A 16,988-nucleotide genomic window follows, 5' to 3' on the forward strand; every position below is an offset into this window, starting at 1 on the left:
CCTCGTCGAGCGAAAGAGGGAGATCATTAACTGTTCAAATAGGGGAGCCTGAGTGTTGCGAAATGGCTCGGGATATGAAAAGACCTTGACATGTTGAAGGCTTTGGTATGTAGGCAGTACGCTCCGAGAATAACGAATCAGTTCTTGTAAACCATCATCGTGTAAATTTGTACACGAAATTTGTATTCTCAACGCTCGGACGTCGCTCCATGGACCTCTCTCGTGGCACCTGGAACGGCACCCCCCATGGAACCCCAACTTCAGAACAGCATGCGAGCCGCAGCGACCAACAATTCTTAGTACGTCACATGTTGAAGGTGCCGCACCGATGCTCCCTCAGTGGCGTCAAACAACACTCCATGCATGGATACCGCCATCGAATACTCGACGAGAGGTAGAGCTGCACTCGCAAGCAACTCACAGCAACAAAAAAGCCAGAACATCAGCGGAAGGCGAATGGACCCGAGCGCACTTGAAACATGTCACCCTGAATAAATGTGTTACGCACAACGCTTAAGGCTGTGCTATCTTGTGTGAAGAAAAAAAAAATTTTCACCGGTGCAAGGTGGCTATACCGATTGCAGGACACCGTCTTGCTAGCGTGCATTGGTGCTCGAAATTGAATTCGTTTCGCTATCTAAAACCAGCCTAGTGTAACCAGGGAATTTTGTAACGATGCCTTTCCCCGATGCTAATGCCTCTCGGCGCTTTTCGCGTTCCTAGGTGGCCGCGTTCGACTAGTTTGCCCCGTAGCGCGAATGCACCCCCCCCCCCCAAGCTATGTCTCGCCTAGAAAAAAAAAGAAAAAAGAGGAAGTAGTAAAAACTCTGCAGACCGAGCAACGGAGTTTCACACTCCTTTGCTCGTTGTGGTTCCTTTTCCCTTTCGTATAGAAACATTTATTAGTTCTCGTCTCCACTAAACCTTTTCTTTCGTTACCAAGTTATCTCGGATAGGGAAAGGCCCTTGCAATGACCGCTAGTTGAAACATGGGCATTATTTCGGAACAAGTTTCGAGTTTTTGTGCGCCATTTCAGCTTTAGGTTTCATCGTATGCTAAGATTCACAATATCCTGGCGCTGGAATGAAAGCTACAGCCAGTGTCAGGCAATCAGGAACGCAATGCGTGCGTGTCCCTCCACGACACTCGCCCACAGTCTCGGCCTCCATAGCCAGTGACATGTGAAGTGCCGGAAAACTGCGGTGTCGATTGAACATCCTCGCAATGTGCTACGCAATGCAATAGTACATCGCAAAAATGGAAGCGATACTGGGGTCATCGCCTATACAATAGAACTTGTCTTATAACCGTGGAAACAATTGCTTTTAGCAGTATTAGGAAAAATTCACCGACGATTACAATACTTCCTAAGGCGAAATTTGAGCTTAGCTCTGCACGTTTTCATTCCGCGTCATAGTGAGGCAAATAATTTGATAAAAACATGTAGCAGAGTCGGCAATCGTCGAAAATTAGATCTGCGGGTCAAGCGCGTCGGCTTTCATACATGACTTGTCCGAGGTTCCAGTGTAATCGCTGGTGCCCCTTAGCTTCCAGAAACTACTACACAATTCGCGTGGTGTATACAATCAGATTACAAAACAATCGCAAACCATGAAAATCGAAACAAGCGCGAAATAGACCAAACCACGCAAACCGGACAAGCGACAGCTGACGCCAGCAGATGATAGTACGAAACGAACGGTCCGGCTGAGACCAGATACGAGTAGGCTCGAGCGCTCGGGCGGGTCCGCATGAGACCAGTTTCCCGCGCGCACGTCACTGAAGGGGCCGCCGCTCTCATTGGTGTCCGCCGTCCGCGGCTCGCGTCTTTTTTTTTTTTTTTTTCATCTGGCGCTCCGCATTCGCTTTTTTTCATCCTTCGCTGTTGTGTTCGTTCGCTCGGTTAAGCCGAGACCGACGCTCGCCGCAGCAACGGGCGCCTAACGGCTGCGCTCGAAAATAGTTAATACCCTGATGAAGACAGGTCCCCTTGTAAAAGCTTTGAGCGCATACACATCTCTTGTTCGACCACTACTGATCACTCGCAAATAATGGCATTCACAAGAGTGCAAACTTTGGATGTGGACGCCCCGAAAATTCATATCCCCCGATGGGGATCCAATTACTCGATCGCGATCGGCTCACTTCAAAAGCTGGCGCAAGAGGATTTAATCGCGATCGAGAAATACCATCCCGATCGGGCTCAATCGCGACCGGAAACGCCTGTGCGACACCGGAGATTACTGAAGCTCGAAATGCCCTCGGGTGATTTTGAATGCGCACGTAGCTGTGCACGGCGCGAAGCTCTCGGCGCGATTGGCGGAACCCATGTTTAGCGGTACATGCGCACAAAGCGTGCGCTCGCCCATACGCAACGAAAACACGGAATAAGAAAAAAAAAAATATAGGAGCTCACCCGCCAGCAATGTTCGAACCATGGGTGTTCCATCTTCACCATGTTGGACTATAAACAAAGGTCACTTGCGGTACGGAGGGGTGAGGACGCCGCAGACGCGGCAGGAATACGTCGACACACGCGGTAACGGCCGACAAACCAGCGCAGCTTAATCGCGTTACGAGGAACCGCGCCGGGCTAACGACTCCTAGAACAACGCAAACTGCAGAGTGGGCTTTCTCTTTTTCCTTTTTTTTTTTTTACTCTCTCCGGCAAAAGGAGAGGAGTGTACGATTCAATTCCAGCCTAGGCCATGGCCACGTTTTCTTCAGTTTGGAGCAAGCTCAGGGACTCGCGTTAAGACCCATCAACTTTTGTAAAGCCAACAACTGCCGTTGTCATAAAGGCACCTGTATTTTACGAGTAAAACATCTGCTGGATGTTTGAACAGGCATTTCGCAGAGAATTTACGGTTTCTGAACAACGGAGTTTGCGCGTTTGGCGGCTCACTAATCACTCAACTTAAAAACACGAGCGTTAATTATATTAGAAATTAGACAATGCAACGCGCGAGAGATTTATGAGCGACTATTGTATCCCGAGAGCTGGTGGTCAATAAGCGAACGAGCCTTCCACTGTGCAATTTGTTTAAAAAGCGCAGCCTCTGCAAAGCTCACTAAGCTTGGCTTTTTAAGGCGGTGAGGGGTTCAGCGTTATAGTGAATAAATTTCGCGGGCAACGAGTCAGTGCTGCGTCCCATATACGTGCGCCGTCTTTCGCGCTGCTCTGTAGCTATTAACAAGCAAGTAGCAACGACAGAAGACGATTCCTACAAAAACTGCGCGTTCAATCAAGGCCTCGTTGTTATGAGCTGAGAGCATATGAGAGTTCCTGCAAGGGAAGAGAGACCTCTTGTTTCCACTTTCGCGCAAACAACGTTGCACTAAGGCGAACATCAAAAGTCGAAGTTTTCTACCATTAATCAAACATTTGGAAACGTAGACAAACTCAGCCTGGGCGGAATAAAATGTCTACCTGGGCAACGAATCGGCTGTTTGAAAGTCGCATTCGCGTGAGCGTAAAGCGAGCGGCCCAAACGACTACTGCGGTGGCCAGGGTGAGCCGGTAACCGTGGTCATGTTGCATGGCAACTGCGGATTATTAATTTATCTATATAAACTTCCATCGCGCATCCGTACCTAAAGTGAACATGACTTCGCGATCTCAAACAGCAACATTGCAATAATAAAGTATAACGTTGCAAAGCAGAGTCTCGGATATGAGAGGCGTCGCAATACGAAGTACCGGTTAACACCCGGGATTCTTGAAGCTAAGCCCACCTGGCCGGGAATCGCATCGTGCTCAGCGGTAAAATGCAGATGTACTGAACAACCGTCACATAATTGGAGAATGCTGGGGAAAATGTAGCTGGCCAACTCGATAGAGAATGTGTTAGATGCGTGCCAGCCAACTAGGTTCGCCCATTTTCGTGACGTCATGGCAAACTCCCTACAACGTCGGCGTCTCTCGGGAACTCTTTCGGAGCGCGGAGGGCAAATGCAGTGTTGTTACTGTGGGCGGAGCATGCACCCATTCTTGAGGTTGTCAGCGAGAGGCACGGAGCCGCGGACGGCATAAACTGACAATACAAATGGCATTGCGCCCCTGTTGCGTCTACGAATGACCAACTACCAGCGAAATCGGGTTTCACTTGTCGCTTTGCAATCTGACAGCAACGCGCATAACTAGTAACCTGCCTGCATCTCTTAAAGGGACACTAAAGGTTAATATTAAGTCAACGTGGACTGTTGAAATACCATCCCAGAAACCTCGAAACGCTTGTCTCGTGCGAAGAGACTTATTTTAAGAGAAAATGCGTTCTGAAGCGTCCGCGTACCTCTAGCACAGTTCAAATCACCCGCCCTCCGATCGAGGAGCATTGACGTCATGGTCTCATAGTTACGTTGCGCCGTCGGCGAGTAAAACGGATCCCGCAGACGGCGCTACGGATTTTCTGCACAAAACGCAAACGCGCGGCCAGAAAGAGCCAAGACAGAGCCGAAAGCAGCGCGAAAACGGAACTATGGTGGCTAGCGGAAGGGAAAGCGCACGACGATAAGCTGGTTCTTTATTTTATGACACCAACTTCGACGCTCGTTGCAATGGATGACCCTGATAACGACACATTAGCTCGCGATGCTGGGCTCGAGTTCATCGATTTAAGCACTGGTGAACGTGACCTGCTGTTGAGGGCTCGCGCTGCCGGCGTCGTTGCGTACTACTACGACGACGGCCTGCTTTGAAAGGCACTTCATGCGACTTCAGTAAGTCGGCGTTGAACTCGTAATCCTCTGGACGAAAGTGCAGCGAGCACACTACGTGATTTTTCGGCTCTTTGCCAGTGCGCTGTGGCAGAGGTACGGCACTTAACCACTTCGAACGGAGAGGTTCACTCGTTGGCACACAGTGATACGTAACATTGGATTCGCCACTGCAACTGACCTTGGCCAAGTTCCGCGGACCGTTCGCGCATCCCACGACATCACATGGACGTGGCATTCTCACTGCTTGTTCCAAATGCAAGTTTCGCAAGCCAGCAGGACAACCGCAGCACGACGCGATAAAGAAACAACTGAAACTCCAAAGCGCGCGCGGCGCAAAGTCGAGCGCGCTGAGTCGAGCGAAAACAAAACCTTTCGATCACCCATACTACTCAAGGGTAACGTCAAAATGTTATTTTTTCTTAGAATCGAATAGAAGTAGACAAGTAACATTTTCTTCCGTCTTATAATCTAATGATCTTTTTAATACGAGTAGTTGAGTACTAGTGACAAATTATGATGAGGAGTGCCTAGGGGGTCTCAAATCGTGTCATGCATTTACCTCAATTTCTCGGTTACTAAAGCTCTGTTCGCGATTATATTGATGCCTTAGACGTTCTAGAGCATTGCTTTATCACTAACTTGTCTTTCTGGTAACCTTTAGTGTCCCTTTAGTACACATCCCCACCCCACACTTCCCTCTCTCTTTTTTAACACATAACGAAAAGAAAGCTTTCATTTCGCTGCTACGTACGGCGCAGATTTGCACAGCACATTTAAGTATCGGATATATAAATCTTACTAAGCACAACTTCCTGAAGCCAAATGCAGGGCGCGATGGCACAGCCAATGATTAGAAGTCTGAGACACAACCACGCGTCTTGTAAAACGGGGGCGGAGATCACAGCACATTTAAAATTTAAGCCCGCTAGGCGGAAAATGTCGTGCGGCATTGTCAGATGAACCATGGTATAGACTCCCGTTAAGGCGGACCAGGTTAAACCGAATTGTAGGACATGATGAACAGTGCGCGAGCATTTCCTCGGTTTCCCATGCATAGACACAGGCAAAAAAAAAAAAAAAAAAAGCGCCGCTTAATATGAACCGCCAATTCGGTTCAGCCGAACTTAGGCGGCTCTAGCTCCACGAAAAGCAAATTGTGTTTGTCTGGTTATTACGGTGAGGACACTGCCCCAACAGCCAAAAGATCGATCCATCGGTGTTCACACATGGTGCAGCTCATAATGTCATGAATACTTTGGTGTACTTTTTTTCAGCAACCTGAGGGCGCGAAGTATTTGCGAGCCGGCTTGGCGAAACGTTGCTATCTGTTACAGCGCGCAGGTTTGCACAGGGCCGGCAAGCAACAATTGGCTGTTTGCAAAAATGCTGTTGCGCATGCACGAACACGGCTGTCACGAGCGCCCTCGACGTGTGTAGATACGATAAGCAGACGAACAGAAGCAGCCATAGCGCGCCTTGAGACGCCGTTTTTTGGTGGTTTTGATCGCGGCATTTTCGTGAAAGCGCCGCCTACTTGTGTTGCGCATGGGTGTACACATCGCTTCACTGGCAAACGGAGCAAGAGTTTATTTCGGTTTCAGTCCGAGAAAAGCCATCCGGCGAGGAAAGCAGCGTGGATAAGTGACTGCCACGGATTCCATTACAGCGCAGAACATCGCGCTACTTGCGGCTACTGAATTGTCATATATGCCAGCGCCAAGAGGTTATTTCGGCCCGCAGGCTTCGAGACGCCCTTAAACGCAGCCGCATTTTGCCGGAAACGTGGAAAACCCAAGATAACAAGGCCGGACAGAGCTTGCGAAAGCGCAGTGGTGTCACTCAGCTGTCGCTGACATATTATTATAAAATATTATAAAGTGATGACGAAAGCGCGCCTCGTATGACAATCATTGCACAGCATTATGTCCCTGAACTGATCGATACACACCATCCGAGGGCAGTTGGTTTCGCAAGCGGGCAGCGCGCAACGACCATCGTTCGAGGCAGTTCGCCTGATCGGCTCTTTGCTGCCGACGGTGTACAGATATCCAAATTTATTTTCATTTAGCTTCTTACTATGCATGCACGCGTTTTAAAGAATTCACAAAAAAAATATGCGGTCAATTGCTAGCAGAGGCTTCTTCGGAACCGGCGACACCCATGGCCTGCGAGCAAGGCTTACACCGTCTTCATCGGTGGCAGTTAGTGCATGCAGTCGAGAGAACGGCGCGCCGTTTGAGACTTTCCCGTATTTCCCGTGCGCGAAATAGGACCCCATCGTAAGAAGACAAACGGCTCGGTGAAACTCTGTTGCAGATGCGCCATGTTAGTACGGTAAACTTGCCTCAGCGGAACATCACGCTCGGCCCGCTGACTTTGTCGGCAACCGCCGATCGCTCCAGCCGGTAGCCCTTAGCTCCCGGTTGTCGAAGCAGCAGACAACGGCGCTTGCGATTAAAACGCAGCTAGTCATGAGGCGTTTATTTTCGTGAGCGTTTTAGCGCCTGGACAATTATGTCGCGGTTAACACAGAGCAACCTCCAAATACATTATATATTTATCTTCTTCCTTCAGTGCCAAGCCTCGGTGAGAGCATGGCGAACAATGGAATGGTACGCTTCGAGAAGTCGGTGGCCCATGTCATGAACGGAAACAGAGTGACGGCGCCTTCAATTATGTTTTGCCGCAATGAAGAGCACACGCCGCTGCCGCGGCAGAGGCCAAGCAGAAGCCGAGAAACTAAACTCACTTTTGACCACATACTCTCGCGCGCAGAGCGCTCCAGTTTCGTCTGTTGTCCGACAGGTGGCGCTCACTATGTTGCAAACCGCCGATTAATTTACTTGGTTAATATGTTCAACAGCGCGTAAAGACAATAATCTATATCCAGACACTTTGTTTTGTTCATCTGCCTCTAAGGTTTAACGGTGTCTCGTTTATTGCTGCGTTGCGTATGGTGGATCTTGAATTTTGAGGATCACTTCTTTAAGAAGAAACTTCAGCTTGGGACCAACACTAACTTCCCTATTCAAATACATGTAGTATGCAGAAGTGGTTTTACGACACAATTTTCTTCAAGTAGACTTGTTGCGTTTGAGACGTAGAGCTAACCTTGATTAAGGACCTGGAACTTCTTTTAGAAATTGCCGAAAATAGGCAAGTAAAAAAAAAAAATAGAAGCACGAAGTTTACAAATCCGTAACTCCGCACCAAAAATAGACATTGCAATTACGTAAACTTCATTCGTTAAAGCATCCAAAGCGGACAAACTATGATTTATGAATTAACCACTTACGTGAAAGTGTCAACGTTTACAAAGTGTTTACATGTTTACAATCAGTGGTATGTTTCAGAGCGGTGTATGATACATGAATTTCGCCCACTTTAGATGCGCTATTACAGCTGCAGTTTACAGAATTGTGATACTGTTTGTCATTGCTAAGTTACAGAGTTAACTCTATAGTTTCGTTTCTTGAAACTTCGCAAGCTTCATTAACTTTTATATTTAAAGAAATCGACGGCCTACATAGAAAACCTACTTCTACAGACACTAGATTTGATTTTTTTTCTTTTGAATGTAACAAACCTCACCAAATTTGGTGCAGCTGTTGCCGAGAAAAATATTCCTGTTCCAATATCATTTAGATAACAGACCACACGCTAAAACTTCTAGTTAAGACGAAATTCTGATATGACGAACAGATTTTCACGATCCTTTTTCAGTTCATTCTAACGGGAGTCGTTGATAAAGAGCAACTCTAAATCGAGGTATAGGCGGGCAAAGCATTCATGTTTTTTTTAATACCATATTTGTTCTTTGGGTGAAGAAAAAGAACATTACTCGAAAAAAAAATATCGAAGTTCTTTTTTTTTTATTTCATGCCGAAACCACACGATCGTAAGGTCAATATGACGTCACGGATTTCAAAGTATTTCCTCGTATTTGGGTCCTTGTGGTTCAGTAAATGTTTGAAACTTGTAACGTCGAGTCTTCAGCCCTTGGAATACAATACAATTTACTAATCAAAGTACCCTTAATGCAAATTTAAACAAGCGCGTTGCCCTGCAGTCTACACCGGCAAACTTTTAGTACTGCACGTTGGCTCATCTTGAAGGGCGACTACTCAGTGATCACACTATGCTACAAAAGAAGACTGATAACGGTTAAATATTTTAGCAAGGTCAACGTGCGAACGTCGGGCGCCTCAGCTAAGCCTAACCACTAAACATGTCGACGTGGACGCGACAGCAGGGGCGCGTGCAGGAAACAAGCGCGGCAGCATCGCCGCAGTCGTGCTCGAGTGCGTCAAAAAAGAAAAAAAAACGAAGAAAGAAAAAAGGAGAGAGAGAGAGAGAGAGAGAGAGAGAAGAGAAAGGTGACCTTGGCGGCAGAAATAGCTGCAGCTTGCAGCGAGGGAGAGCAAGCACCCTGCAGCGTGCTTTTATTTTTTTTTTTTCTAAATGATTTTTTTCCAACCAAGAACGCATAGCAGAACCCCAGATATATATATCGTATATAACATATCGCGAGTTCCGCATTTCCCGAAGACAATGGGCAATAAGATACGAGAACGGCGTTTCCAAGAGGAAAAAAAAAATTAAAAGTAGAGGTATCCTGATTTAGAGTAATTTTCCATTTCGTAGGAGAGCTGAGAAAAAAAAAATACGGATACTATTCAGGACACGTAGCTGAGAACGCTAGCGAATTTTAGATTAGGGGACGCAAGCGGCTTCCGTACGCAAGAACTAGGGGCAACGGTACTGCGCATGCGCAGACTCATAAGGGTCTGCGCATGCTCAGTGCCGTGGACCCTCGTTCTTGCGTCTCCTAACCTAAAATTTCCCCATTCAACGATTTCCAGGGCCAGAGGCGACGTTACAAGGAAAATAAAAATAAAGTAATAATAAAAAAAATGGCGATGGAAGCTGTATTCGTAGCATTCTCTTTACGAGCTGATGGTGGCCAAATAACGGACTGATCGATAAAATATTACGAAAGGTTTCGTGAAAGCTTATCTTGCGCAAAGAACTGCTCCCAAACCAATAAGCACTATTAAAAAAGTGCTATCGCAACACTACTTTCACTGGCTGCTTGCTTGGATGATGTCTCTACATACCATATTTGAATTAGGCGACATGTGCCCTATGACCTGAATACACAATGAAAGACGTTTGTGTTAACGAAGTACTGGTGCGAGATATTCAACTTGTCCCTTTTCTTGCACTAGATGATGGTGTAAACACCCTAAAATATACTAGCGAGCATGAGAACGCCCTTAATAATTTACTATGATACTTGTTTCTATGAACCACTTTTGGCTTCGGTTCCTAGAGGGTGGAAGCTTCATGACACGACAGGCTCGCTTTGTTCTCGCGAGAGCAGCGAGAACAAATGCGCACATTTTCTTTCTCTCTCTCTCTCTTTTTTTTTTTTAAGGAGCGATGCCATCATACCTAGCCTTGTTGCTATAGGATGCCAGCAAACTTTGCTCTGTGTTGTGACATCACAGTGTGTCGATGACGCCAGGTGCAGCGTTTCGAGACCAATATAACATCAAATTAAAATACATATTTAGCAACCATCAAACGTGCTGTCCCCTTTTGCTTGCGACAAATGTGCGACAGGGTTTCTACGTCTTGCAAAACATATGTCAGTGTTCCGTTGAAGGCTCTCATTCTTCTTTACAGAAAAATTCCTCCTGCCATAGTAAGTACTAATATACTATGCCCTTTACGGAGAAAAGAATTCGAAGGCAGTGAAAGATCATACAGCTAGAAAAGCCTTTGCAGAAGGTCCTGCTGAAACTGACTGCACGTTCCTGTGCGAGTGAAAATTCCACACAAAAGGGAGTATTTTGTCCTAATATGTTGTACATATGCTATTAAAATGTTAAATTGAACGAGAACAAGAAAAAACTACAAAACTGCACTCAAACTGCCGGAAAATAAAATTAAGACATGCACTCCAGCGCATGCGCTAACTAAGTTTGCGTTAAAACACCGCTGCTATCAGAGAATACCAACGTAACTTGCTGAGTCCCGACTACTTCTCAAGTCAATCAAAATCCTGCAGCCCAGTTAGAGAGAACATTTTGGATTGCTTCACTTTGAAAAAGTGAGACTTAAGGCCAATTTCAACTACACCTCCTGTTAAAGTATTTCTCAAGACCCCTTAATGTACCCTTATATTGACAAATCTAGTCAAAATGTGGGTACAGTCTTCAATATTCCTTGCAGAGTCACAAAGTCAATGTGCAGCTGCATGTTGGAAAGCTTTAACTCAAGCTACCCATATGACATGGCGTCATGACAAGGAAATAGTTAAGTTGCAGGTTTGATTCTTGGCTGTGGCAACACCCATTCTAACATGAAAAAACTGCCTGTCATGTTTTTGGTTCTGAGTGACGAATGCTGGGTGGTGCCATAATCCAAAGCCACCTAATGCAGTCTCTCACAGCTCAAGCATGGCTATTTGGGCATAAAACCTATTGAATAAATCATTCAACCAACTGTACAACAAAAACTGTTGCATAAACCATCTGTGATGATGTCTAAGCAAACAAACAACCATATGCAGACTGCAGAAACTAAATCAAACATACTAGCAATAGTTCGAGAGCAAAAGTGTACAGCTGATGATAATGGTATTTGATGATTGCAGCATGAATAATCGTCATGTTTTAGCAGCCAATGTGATGGTTTGCTGACGAAGACTATCGCAACGCGACAACGGTGAAACGGAGCACAGCCTGATCACAATGCTACGACGACAACTAGGGGTGCGTGAATAGCGATTTTTGAGAGTGAATTGAAGATGAAGTGTCAGAAGCAAAGCGAATGGAATATCAAATAGTTTTCAACTAATGAATGTAGTTATCACAATTAATATAAAGCAATGTTCACATCTTAGTATTCTTAAGGTTAGCAAGTTTGTGCCATTACATAGTTCGCTATAAAGCATTTATTGAAAGCACAGATTAATTATTAGAAGCAAGCAAGTCGTTTCTTAGCATGTGGGACTCTTCAGAGAGTGCAAATAATCACTGTAAAGCCTAAAGTATGGCTACCTAAGCGACACATCTTGCTCCCCCATGCAAGTTCTCTTATTTTATGTCTATATTATGACCATGGGGGTCAAAATTTACCGTACTTTTGCTACAATTTTATGTTTAACACAATTGACATTTAGAAATATCCCAGTGTACAAAAAAATATTTATGAATAGCAACTATTCAATTTGAAAAACTAATCAAAAAGCACACTATTTGATTCGCTATTCAAAAGTTGAGAACATTAACACACCCTTAACAAGATGATGGCATAACAGCAGCTGTGCACCTCGCTTTCTTCTCCACTCGTTTACTCCACAAAGGCCAGATACCCCTTTGATCATCCACTTTAAAATTGTGCAGATCTCGCGCATTGTTAGAAGTTGGTGCACGACGAGCCGGCAAAATGAAGCGGCACATCTCAACAAGAGATGTGCGCCGAACTTCGGTAAGGATGTGACCCACAATCGACAGCCAAAGCAGCGGAGAAACACAACATAGTGCCACCACTGACGACAGCACCTAAACCATCAGATATCGCAAAGCTTTCATGCGCCACCATGTGCATCTCGAAGAGGCAGTTAGTATTTGCGATGAACGCACCACACAACTCGATAGACTCAGTTGCGCAAAAGCACATGCCCTTTGAATTGGTGGAGAAAGTCTGACTGCTGCAACATGAAAACAGGTGAAAGAGCCAAAGAAAGCCATTTGCTTTAATGCAAGCAAATAAACCAATATGAAGTCCTTGAGGAGAGCCAAAAGAGAGGCTGTGCAATGTGCTACGTGAGTGCATTAATATGAGTGCATTAAGGAACACGAGTTTACTGAGCAGACACTACTCAGTATTCAATGTCTTAAGTGACAGTATTTGGTAATGTTTAATTTTCCATTCTCTTCCTATCACTTACTGAAATGAACAGCCAATCCTGGCAAAAATAGCAGCAGTGCCGATGGCTTGAGCCATTTATGGAGGGTGGAAAGAATGGAAAGTGCAATGGATCATTACAAAATGTGCACCAATGAATGAATAACTTGTTAGCCAACCAAAAACAGGCTGAAAAAAAATTTAAGGATTTCAATCAATCAATCAATCAAGGAAGTTTATTTTTCGCGCTATGTACACAAAAAAAAAGAAAGAAACGTGGTTGGAGAAAAAAGCTGCACTTTCGCAGCTTGACAAAGCTCCAGCCACCCATACACTACAGTGGTAGAATGTGGAGAAGAAAAAAATATGCTTGCACAATGAAGAGAAATCGTAGAAAAATATAGTAAAAACCTAAGCAAGCATACAATATATTCCGGTGGCAATAGTTCATTATAAGCATTGATTTGAGCATATCGAATAAAAATGCACAAGGCTTGCACTTTGCCATTGTAATAATAAAAGGGTAGAAGAAGAAATACAGAAACTGCCGAAACTCAAATGCCATGCACAAAAGGGATACCAGAATACATGACACAAGGCTCTGGTCACTCCGTTGAAATAAACAAACGTGCAAGCAAACAAACACGAATCGCAGGAGCAAGGTAGCAACATAAACAATGCTTTTACAAGTTCGTACAAGGAAACGTTTGAAATATTATACAGCAGGAAAATTTTTTCAACAGTCACATAAGTGTGCACGTTGTAAAAGAAAAGTTGACCTCATGCTGATCAAGTCGATCACACGAACAATTCAAAAATTGTTTTACGAGATAGGGTTAAAATGTCGATGTGTATTTGATCCATGTAATTTAGTGTTGAGGGTAATGTGTGCCGAATTTGTTCTGTTCCGTGGGTTGTGCGCGCGATCTGTAGTGGAAAGGATACGCATTGTTAGGTTCCATAAGGTTAGCGCGTTCTAGAAATGTAAAAAGCCTTCACTGGACGGCACTTTTGTAACTGCACAAAAGTCTGTATAGGTATATATTTTCAGCCTTCATTATCACGTGTTTTTGTAAGAGTGGCGCTGTGTGTTGCACATAAGGCACATTTTCTGTGGCACGAATAGCTCTTTTCTGAAGCAATTCGGTTTAGGTTAGTTGCTGTGGTGTTAGCCCACACTAGGGTGCAGTAACAGAGCTGCGAGTAAAAGAGCGCATTATTACAGAAGCGTTTTTTTTTTCTTAGATGGTAGCAAGTGCTGGTTGTGGTTTAGAATACCACCCATTTTGCTGAGCTTTGAGATAATTGCCGAACATGGTCATTCCATGACATGTGTTCGGAAAAGGTAACGCAAAGGGTCTTAATGGATTTTTCTAATGCAATACTGTAGGGTCCTAGATTAACGCGATCTGCAGGTGCTATATGTTTATTTTGGGTCCGATACAACACACATTTTGTTTTTGATTCACTCATCATTTCGTTTATTTAAACAAATTTTTGAATTATAATCATTTGAGAGGTATAGACTAAAGGTAGTACCAACATCCAGTCACGATGATGAGGAAGTAGATCAGTTTTATGAAGATATTGAATTAGTGAAAAGTGGAAACTTAGTACTGTAGTATTGGGCGACTTCAATGCAAGAGTGGGGAAAAGGCAGGCTGGTGAACAAGCAATTGGCCACTATGGCGTCGATTCTAGGAACGCTAGAGGAGAGATGCTGGTAGAATTCGCAGAAAGGAATAAGCTTCGAATAATTAACACCTTTTTCAGGAAGTGTAGCAACAGAAAGTAGACCTGGAAAAGCCTTAACAGTGAAAAAAGAAATGAAATTGATTTGATACTTTCTGCCAATCCCAGCATAGTGCAGGATGTAGAAGTGATAGATATGTTAAAAGGCAGTGATCACAGGCTAGTGAGGGCTAGGATTCACATCAATTTGAAGAGAGAAAAACGAAAATTGGTCATGAAGAAAGGTCAACATAGAGGCAGTAAGGGTAAAAGCTGATAAATTCAGGCTGGTACTTGCAAGCAAATATGCAGTCTTAGAGCAGAGAGATGAAGATGACATAGAGGTAATGAATGAAACCGTAACTAGGATGGCTTCAGAGGCAGCAATGGAAGTGGGAGGCAAGGCACCAAGGCAACCGTAGGCAAGCTCTCCCAAGTAACAAAGGACCTAATAAAGAAACGACAAAGAATGAAAAAGTCCACTCAAGAGATAAAATAGAATTTGCGGAACTGTCAAAGCTGATCAACAAGGCGAAAAGAAACAATATTCGAAACTCTAACATGAGAAAGACTGAAGAAGCCGTAAAAAATGGGACGCAGCCTGAAATCGGTGAGAAGGAAAATTGGCATAGGACAAACCAAGATGTACGCACTGAAAGATGAGCAGGGTAATATCATCAGCAATCTTGAAGGTATAGTAAAAGCAGCGGAATAATTCTATACTGACCTGTACAGTACACAGAGGAGTCAGGATACCTCCATTAGAAATAGTAATGAACAGGATACAGAAACTCCTCCTATAACTAGCAATGAGGTCAGAAGGGCCTTTCAAGACATGAAATGAGGAAGAGCGGCAGGAGAAGATGAAATAACAGTCGATTTAATCAAAGATGGAGGAGACGTAATGCTTGGAAAACTGGCAGCTCTATATACTGTTGCGATTGGGGTTCGAAGACATGGGATCCTCTTTGCTTGTTGAGGGGTGAGTGAACGTGGGGCTGGGTCTGATATTCAGGATGTTTGACAAATACTTATATATTTACATATGTACAAGAAAATGCAAAGTAATATAGAAAACTTGATGATGAAGTGGTAGTCGCTGATCCCACCCGCAGTCTGTAGCTCTTTTTATGTCTGGTGTGATCATTGTTTAGTCACTTCCCAATCCAGTGTCAGGAGGCCGAAAAACGCGCCCTAAGAATAATAACATTTTCTTCTGTTCATGGAAGCCGCTTCAAGACAAGGTCTCAGAACCGTGTCCATGGCGGGTGCCCAGACCCACTAAAAAGACGCCGGACTCAAATAGTATTGATTTAAAAATAAAGTTTACGCTCCTCTGTTCATCACCCAAGTAGCATTCAGTTTACTGACCTTCGTATTCTTTCTTTCACGGCGTTAAAAAATTCTAAGATCACCTGTTTAGTTCACAAAATACTCACCACCAACTTTCCCTTACCCAACACCATATTTAACTTCCGACGTGCGAACACCTGGCAAGCAACTAACTTTAACTTAAACCTTCCTTATTGAAGCTATGTATACGGTGAACGATTATTAGAGTTCTTTGGCGCTATAACTTGGAACACTGTGCCTGTGGAAATAAAAGTAACCAGAAATTTTGACCTTGTATGTAAACGCTTCTTGTCTAGCCAAACGTAATAGAGCTCTTCCTTAAAAAAAAAGTACTTGTTCATGTAAATAATGTTCTTACTCATTGAGCAGATATATATTTGGTTGACCTGTATATGTACTTTTGTGTATTGAACCAGCTACTAGCCACATAGGCTATTGGTCCAACTATTTTTGTACACCATTCCTTGACTTCTTTATATAAAGCTCACTTTTTGATCGATTGATTGATTACATCCGGTCCCACCAATCCAGGGGTAGGTTGCTCTTTCAGCTGACTCCGATCGTATTCTGACAGGTGATGGCCGGATCATCGCACTGACTGTGTCTCCGGCTTGGGCACGCTAGGTTGTGCTGCTGACAGGTGACAGCTGTATCATTGCTAATTGCTCAAACCTTTCCTGAACAAGGTATTCCCGCACTGGTCATAATCCATCCGTGCGGAGAACCATTTTGATGGGGCCGTCAGCCTGTTCCCCATAATCGTGCGAGCCGTGACCGAAGGGTGTCACGGGGCGAACGGCCAATCACAACAATATGGAGTATCTATCAAGTGCAAGGGTTCCGGAAAACTGGAAGAATGCAAACATTATACTAATCCACAAAAAGGGAGACTCTAAAGAATTTAAAAATTATAGGCCCATTAGCTTACTCCCAGTATTATTTAAATATTCACCAAAATAATCTCTAATAGAATAAGGGCAACACTGGACTTCAGTCAACCAAGGGAACAGGCTGGCTTCAGGAAGGGTACTCTACAATGGATCACATCCATGTCATTAATCAGGTAATCGAGAAATCCACAGAGCACAATAAGCCTCTCTGTGTGGCTTTCATAGATTACGAAAAGGCATTTGATCCAGTAGAGATACCAGCAGACAGAGACACTACGCAATCAAGGAGTACAGTCTGCTTACGTAGATACCTTGGAAATTATCTACAGAGACTCCACAGCTACCTTAATTCTACACAAGTAGGAAGATATCTATAA

At 44.4% G+C, this 16,988-nt stretch overlaps 1 protein-coding gene across 3 annotated transcripts in view; it reads right to left on the reverse strand.

Annotated features, from left to right (window-relative positions):
• LOC142572341 (E3 SUMO-protein ligase PIAS2-like) overlaps positions 1 to 16,988 on the reverse strand; it is a 152,428-nt gene that overhangs the window by 126,143 nt on the left and 9,297 nt on the right. The window contains exon 1 of one of the 3 annotated variants that reach the window (XM_075681376.1): positions 2,418 to 2,544. The exons of 1 other annotated variant lie outside the window; for it this stretch is intronic. In XM_075681376.1, coding sequence (XP_075537491.1) covers positions 2,418 to 2,459 — 42 coding nt within the window. In that variant the 5' untranslated portion in view covers positions 2,460 to 2,544. Of the gene's footprint in view, positions 1 to 2,417; positions 2,545 to 16,988 lie in introns of those variants that run through there. One more of the 3 variants, XM_075681382.1, reaches the window with a different exon arrangement.

Source organism: Dermacentor variabilis, chromosome 2 (assembly GCF_050947875.1).
Source record: "Dermacentor variabilis isolate Ectoservices chromosome 2, ASM5094787v1, whole genome shotgun sequence".
Classification (NCBI taxonomy): Eukaryota; Metazoa; Arthropoda; class Arachnida; order Ixodida; family Ixodidae; genus Dermacentor; species Dermacentor variabilis.